The 6887-nt window shown below is 61.6% G+C and overlaps 1 protein-coding gene across 1 annotated transcript; it reads left to right on the forward strand.

Annotated features, from left to right (window-relative positions):
• The first annotated feature begins 3857 nt into the window (after positions 1 to 3857).
• Positions 3858 to 5596, forward strand: FOXB2 (forkhead box B2). The gene has a single exon (XM_045781016.2). The coding sequence runs from the start codon at positions 4189 to 4191 to the stop codon at positions 5485 to 5487; it is 1299 nt and encodes a 432-aa protein (XP_045636972.2). The 5' UTR covers positions 3858 to 4188; the 3' UTR covers positions 5488 to 5596.
• Positions 5597 to 6887: the final 1291 nt, after the last annotated feature.

Consider the following 6887-nt stretch of genomic DNA (forward strand, 5'->3'; position numbering starts at 1 on the left):
ACTAACCCCGGCAACTTTCCCCACGTCAAAGATCAGCGGATAAAGACAGAACCCATGAAAACCGAGATGTGCACAAGAACCTTTACCTTCTTCCTAGTTCTGCACGTCGTCCTAGCCCCGTCGACGACCTGCGCTCCTCCTCACGCTGGGCACAGCTGTCCGCGGAAGCTTTGGGACCGCTTGGCCTAGATCCAGGCTGAGGAGTGTGAGGGACCTTCCGGGACTGGGCCGGGGGGAGAGGGGGGAGGAGAGAGAATGAATAAATAGTCGCTCCTAAAGTTCCACATCTTTTTCTGGCAAATTTTTACTCCCCTCCATAGAGCCAATTAAACGCAATAAAACCTTGCTTGGAGTCCCTCTTCCTAGCAAAGCGTCGCCAACAATTGCCTAAGGGGTAAACCAAATACGCCTGAGATAATTACACTAAGCCCGGGGCAATGATTTGCCTGCCAGGGTCCTCAGCGCCAGCCAATATTTGGATAGTGTAGGGGTTGTTTAAAAAAAAAAAAAATTACTCGCAGAAACTTGAAACCGACTGGTTGGTGCCAGGATGGTTACATGATCTGTTTTCCTAGAACGGGGGTCTGCAGGCAGCTGGAGCGCGCGCGTACCGCCCCCGCTGCTGCTGCTACGCGCCTGCAAAACTTGTCGGAATTAAATCAACCTCACGGGAAGGAGGGGGGAGAGAGGGAGAGCGCCCCCCGCCCCCCCCCCCCCCCCCCCGCGGCCCAAGCTCGCCAGCCGGGCCCTGCGCCTCACCGAGAATCCCCCAGAATACTCTGCGGCGGCGGCAGCCGGCCCCTCTCCAAAATGGACACACGTCCCGCGCTCCCTGTCAGCGCTGCAACTGCAGCCCCGACTGCCGCGGCCAGCTGGGGCCTCGGCGTCGGAGAGCGCCGTCTACCCTCGCCCAGGCCACGAGCAACGCGAAAGCTTGGGGCGTGAAGCGCTTCTCTCCACCTTGGCGGCGCTGCTTTGGTCCAGGTGGCGCGGAGCCGCTCAGCCAGCTGAACGCAGTTGGCTCGCCGAAGCCGGAGGCTCTGGCCACTCGGCTCGCGTCCCCAGGGCCGAGCCCGACGCGGTGGCCCGGGTCTGCGACGAGCTCACGGCTTTCGAGTTCAGGTTAGGCGCAGCTAAGGCTTGCCCGGCGCGCCCCTGAAAGGCCCCTCCCCTTGCTCTGTCCCCAGACGCCGCGGAGCCCATTGGCCCGTCGGGGACGTCCCGGAGCTGCTCCCAAAGAGGAGGCGCTGCTTTTCCAGGAGCCGGCGGAAAACAAACTCTCACAAGGCGTCCACAAAAGCCGCCGTTGCCCGCGCTGCGTTCAGGGCCAGAGCCTTAGAGCGCTTAGGGCACTCGGCACGCTGAGCTCCCACCGGCGGCCTCTGGGCGGCTCCTGGGCCTGGATAGGGCTGTTCTCGCACCACGTCGGGCAAGGGAGAAGGGGACACCCTGGCTTTAGCTGTCGCTTTAACTGTGGAATTCCTCCGTGGCTTCGTGAGCCCAGGAGGCCGACTGCCGCTTGGCTCCTTAAACTACCTCAGTGGACTAAAAATCCCGCAGAAATTCCATTGGTGGAAGGAAAGTTCCCAGCACGGAGTGACAGCGAAAGCATCCTCCTCTGAGATCATCTCCTCTCCTTAGGACAGGCCGAGAGGCTGCTCTTTTCCCCGGGGGCTCTCTTGCACTCTTCACCTTAACGCCCATTCTAAAACGTCAGCTGGCCTAGTACAAACTGGGCAAATAGCACTAGCCGGAAATCTAGCTCCTGACTAAAGATGAAAATTAATCTGCCCCACTCACTGCACTCCTATGAAGAGGAAGCGCCCGACAGGCAGACAGTCCCTCTCATGGTCCTGCCCTCGGGCAGCTCACCAAAAGTCGGATGCGGAAAAACACGAGACCTCGTGTCGCCAAGGCTGGAGGGTAAAAAGAAGGCTCCCAAGCAGGGTGGGCCGACAGCCTTCTGCCTTCGGGTTTAGGTAGGGAAAAGAAGAAATTAAAAACCCAATGAGACACAGCCCCTAGTTGCTCTTTTCTCTTCAAATGGCGGAACTGAAGCACCCGTGAAATTTCCAACTTCACATACCTCATTTTACAAATAATGAAACTGAGGCCCAGAGACGGGAAGACGGTATATTTTCCTCCTAAACTCTGCTTTTCCTCCCAGCCAACCGGCAAAGGCAGCCAAAACCAGAATGTAACTTCCCTGTGGTCAATTGGGATTGCCCATGGGTGTCCCCATGCGTGCAGAGCAGGAACCTGCTTCCTGGGCCCCAGCCAGCACCCAGCCCTCCTGGCTGCCGCTCATCCAGCTTTCTCTCACGGGTCACACCAGGGCCCTGTGGGTTGATCATTTTGACCTCCTATTTAATTGCAATCAGCTCGCTTTCCCTCAACGTGCTGAGGATAGCAAAGGCCGCGTTAGGACTCACCCAGGTGAGGGGACCTGTGAGCTCCCAACTTCTGGCTCCAGCTCAGACGTCACCACCCCAAAGGAATGCCTCACTCTGCCCCATCTACCCGCTCCTAAGAAGCGCGGTGGAGCCTCGATCCACCAAGCCCTTACTATCTATCCTAATGTCCTGACTACTGTCTCTCTCCCCCTCCAGGCCGCGGTCGTGGAATGCAAAGAGCCGTCTCCTGCCTCCCTATACCTGGAGCGGATCACCGGGCCAGACATACAGTTGGTGCGCAAGAAAATCGTGATGAAGCTGGCATTTGACGAAAATGCCCTTGGCTCTTCTCCTCATTAGCTTTTCCCTCCAACCCTCTGGGCATTGGGATTTCTTGCAGAGAAGAGGCCTTGAGGCCACGGTGCCCCGAACGTGGCCCAGAGTGACTAGTCCAGGAAAAAGGTAGCGTAAGGAGCGATTAGTTCAGAGCAGGTAGGTGGGAAACAGGAAAGTGAAAGGGCGGGGACAGGCGGGAGATGCATGAGAGGAGAAAGAAATTGGTGTCCTGTCCCCCTCTGCCGGGCGTCGCGACCCGGGTGGGGTGCAGCCGCGGGGACCGCACCCGGCGCTGGGCCCCTCCCCGCGAACTGCCTGCGCTCCCCGCCCCTCCTGGCGGGCGGTGAGTGCTGGGGGTGGGGGCGCCCGAACTGTGGCGGAGGAGGGGGCGGGGGCGAGGCGCGGCGCCTTGGTGCCCCTTCTTCAGCGAGAGACGCGGCGGCGGCGGAGTCCCTCAGCCTCGGTCATGTGATAGTCTCGAAGCGCGAGCTGCGGGGGTCTCCGGCGTCTCGGGGACCATTACAAAACGCAGCCAGGAGAGCGCGTCGCTGCCACAGCCGCCGCCGCCGCCTCTCCAGCTCGAGACGGGCCCGGGAGAGCGGCGGCAGCTGCGGCGCGGACCGCTGAGCCGGCCCAGGCTAGCCTCGCATCCTCCCGGCCTTCGCAGCCGCCCCCTCGGGCCCGCAGCGTGCGCCCCGCGTCCAGCGCCCCGCCCCGCCGCGGAGCCCGCCCGCGCCGCTGCTGCAGAAACCAAACTTTTCGCCCCCAGCGACTGCCTACAGCTCTCTCCCCGGCTCCCCTGCGAGCGGCCAGAGAACAGGGAGACGCGGGCTGCCAGGAGCTGAGCTTCCTTCTTACCTCGCCGCTCGCCTCCAGGAAAACCACAACTCCGGGGCGGGCTGGCTAGGTGCCCGACCAGGGGGCAGCCTCCCGGCGCTGCAAGTCTCGCCGCCCCGGCCTCCGGGAACTCGAGAGCCAACTCGGATTTAAAGGGCCAGAGTCCCGCCTGTCCTGTCCTTCCCAGCCCGCTGGTCCTGAGCTTCCCTCGGACCGAGAAAAAGCAAAGAGGACGCCGGAAGGGAACAGGGCCCTGCCGAGGTCTCCAACGCCAGCTCCAGCACTCGGTCTCTGACCACCTGGGGGAAGCTGCCGGGAGGGTGTGGCGGGGAAGCTGGCTCGCCCCTCCCGCCACTCTGCGCGCGGGTCGGCCACCGTCGGGCCAGAAGTTGCGAGCAGCGGAGAGCTGAGCTGGCCCGAGAGGGCAGCAGGCGCGGAGCCCCCCGAGCAGCTGGCAGAAGGCCGGAGAGAGACGGCGAGAGGGTCTGGGGACAGAGAGGGCAGGGTGGCGGGGCTGGGCGGGCGGAGTGGGGCTTAGTGGAGACAGCCAGGCCCGGCAACCGGGTGCGGAGCGACACTGCCGTCCAGTAGGGGCCAGAGGGCGGTGGAGGCGCCGGGGGCGATGCCGCGGCCGGGGAAGAGCTCTTACAGCGACCAAAAACCGCCCTACTCGTACATCTCGCTGACCGCCATGGCCATCCAGCACTCGGCCGAGAAGATGCTGCCGCTGAGCGACATCTACAAGTTCATCATGGAGCGCTTCCCCTACTACCGCGAGCACACGCAGCGTTGGCAGAACAGCCTGCGCCACAACCTCTCCTTCAACGACTGCTTCATCAAGATCCCGCGGCGTCCGGACCAGCCCGGCAAGGGCAGCTTCTGGGCTCTGCATCCCGACTGCGGCGACATGTTCGAAAACGGCAGCTTCCTGCGGCGCCGAAAGCGCTTCAAGGTGCTGCGCGCGGAGCACACTCACCTGCACGCGGGAAGCACCAAGGGTGCATCGGGCGCCGGGCCCGGAGGGCACCTTCACCCCCACCACCCGCACCACCCGCACCACCACCACCACCACCACCATGCGGCCGCGCACCACCACCACCACCACCACCACCCACCCCAGCCGCCGCCGCCCCCGCCGCCGCCGCACATGGTGCATTATTTCCATCAGCAGCCTCCTCCCGCCCCGCAGCCGCCGCCGCACCTCTCGTCGCAGCCCCCGCAGCAGCCGCCCCAGCAGTCGCAGCCTCAGCCGCCGTCCCACCCGGGCAAGATGCAGGAGGCGGCAGCGGTGGCGGCGGCGGCGGCGGCAGCGGCGGCGGCGGCCGTGGGCAGCGTGGGGCGCCTGTCGCAGTTCCCGCCCTACGGGTTGGGCTCAGCGGCCGCCGCCGCAGCAGCAGCAGCGGCATCCACGTCGGGCTTCAAGCACCCGTTCGCTATCGAGAACATCATCAGCCGGGACTACAAGGGCGTGCTGCAGGCGGGCGGGCTGCCCTTGGCGTCCGTCATGCACCACCTGGGTTACCCCGTGCCGGGCCAGCTAGGTAACGTCGTCAGCTCGGTGTGGCCGCACGTGGGCGTCATGGATTCGGTGGCAGCGGCGGCCGCCGCCGCAGCCGCGGCGGGAGTCCCTGTGGGCCCTGAGTACGGGGCCTTCGGGGTGCCGGTCAAGGCCTTGTGCCACTCGGCAAGTCAGAGCCTGCCTGCGGTGCCGGTGCCCATCAAGCCCACCCCCTCGCTGCCGCCCGTGGCCGCGCTGCCTCCGACGCTCACTGTCCCCGCGGCCGCGCAGCAGCCACCTGCGCCGTCCACCGTGTGCCCTGCTGCTGCGGCCTCGCCTGCCGCCTCCCTTCTGGAGCCCACCGCCCCGAGTGCGGCCGAGAGCAAGGGCAGCTCCCTACACTCGGTGCTGGTGCACTCCTAGGGGACACGGCGGGCGGGGGAGACGAATGCGTGCAGGGACTCCCGGCCCTGGTCAGCCCGGGAGGAGAAGGCGCCCTGGGGCTGGGCAGATCTGGCGAGCCTGAGCCTTTGCGGCAAAGGAAGGTCTTTGAACAGACAAACCCGAAAGCGGATTCTCCAGTGGTCTGAATAAATATAACACTTTTGGTGTCTGTGTTTATACCATGTTGTACAATCAGATTAATGAAAGGCAATTTTCAGGTAAGAGTTTCTATTGTAATTAATATTGTAAGTCAATAAGTTATGGGGGGGGAGGGAGCGAAGGAGTTTGGGAAGCCTCATTCGCTGGCAAATTGGAAATGGATTTAGACCCTCATTCCTGGGAGCAGAAGCTGGCGGAGCTAAACCTCCCGGGGAGAAATCCAACAGAGAATGACGCTTAAAACAGACCTCAGCCACCAAGTTTCTCACCTCGGGCAGCGGCCTCTCGTGAACATCCAAGACAAAAGTGCTATTCACTAAGGAAATCTCGTTTTATTAAGAAGGAAAAGAGAGAGCATTTTCATATCATTATCTTGCTGGTCAGTTAAACGGGCGAGGACACGGTGTCATGAATAAAGTCGCTCTGGGGCGGGGGGCGGCAGCAGGGACTCCACGAAGGATCTTGGGAAACAGTTCAATTTCTTGCTCTGACCTGGGGGTCGAGAAGGATAGAAGGAACAGCTAAAGCAATTAGTTTGCACAAAACAGAATGGCGGCGGCTTAAAGAGCAAAGCCCCAGATTCCAAAAGTAAAGTTCGGAGAAACACAACCAAAGAGAGACAATAAAGGCAGCTTTTTACCTGCAATTCGTTTGTGTATCAATCGGATAAGGCCGTTAAGGAGCCCCAAAATAATGTTAATTCCCACGCTCCGTTCCATTCGGAATTTTAAAGGGGAAAAAAAAATCACTTGCATCATGGGATTTTGTTCCTCTAATCATGAACGCAAGAAACCCCGCCACATCACCCGACAGTATTGCTCCTAGCGCTTCCAGGAGCGTTTCTTGGCGGTTGGCTTCCAGCCTCCGGACAGATGCGAGAGGATGACCCCGTCACTTTGGCGCGCCGCGGTCGATTTGGTATTCCCAGTGCTGTTTGGGTGCCTACGACTCTCAGGCGAATTCTTCGGTTTCAGTTCGTGAATGGGAAAGAAACTTGCCGCTGTTGCCCCTTCCCCCTTTCTGAGCCCCAGGAATAGCACTTTACTCGCAACAAACTTTTGGGAACGAAGGGGGGCGGGTAGGGAGGAGGCAGCTGCCCTTTGCCTCATCTTCTAACTCATCTTGGGCTTGTGTCCGCGCCGCGTTCGGGTTGTGACTTTGTGACAAGTTCATGTCTGCCGGTGTTGTACGCGGTGTTCTCCATTAAAGCTTCTCTCTGG

Source organism: Ursus americanus, chromosome 34 (genome assembly GCF_024610735.1).
Source record: "Ursus americanus isolate L20-20 chromosome 34, mUrsAme1.1.p, whole genome shotgun sequence".
NCBI lineage: Eukaryota > Metazoa > Chordata > Mammalia > Carnivora > Ursidae > Ursus > Ursus americanus.

Excerpts from the sequence above, each read along its gene's own strand:
- FOXB2 (XM_045781016.2), top strand. The coding sequence starts at position 4,189 with ATGCCGCGGCCGGGGAAGAGCTCTTACAGCGACCAAAAACCGCCCTAC.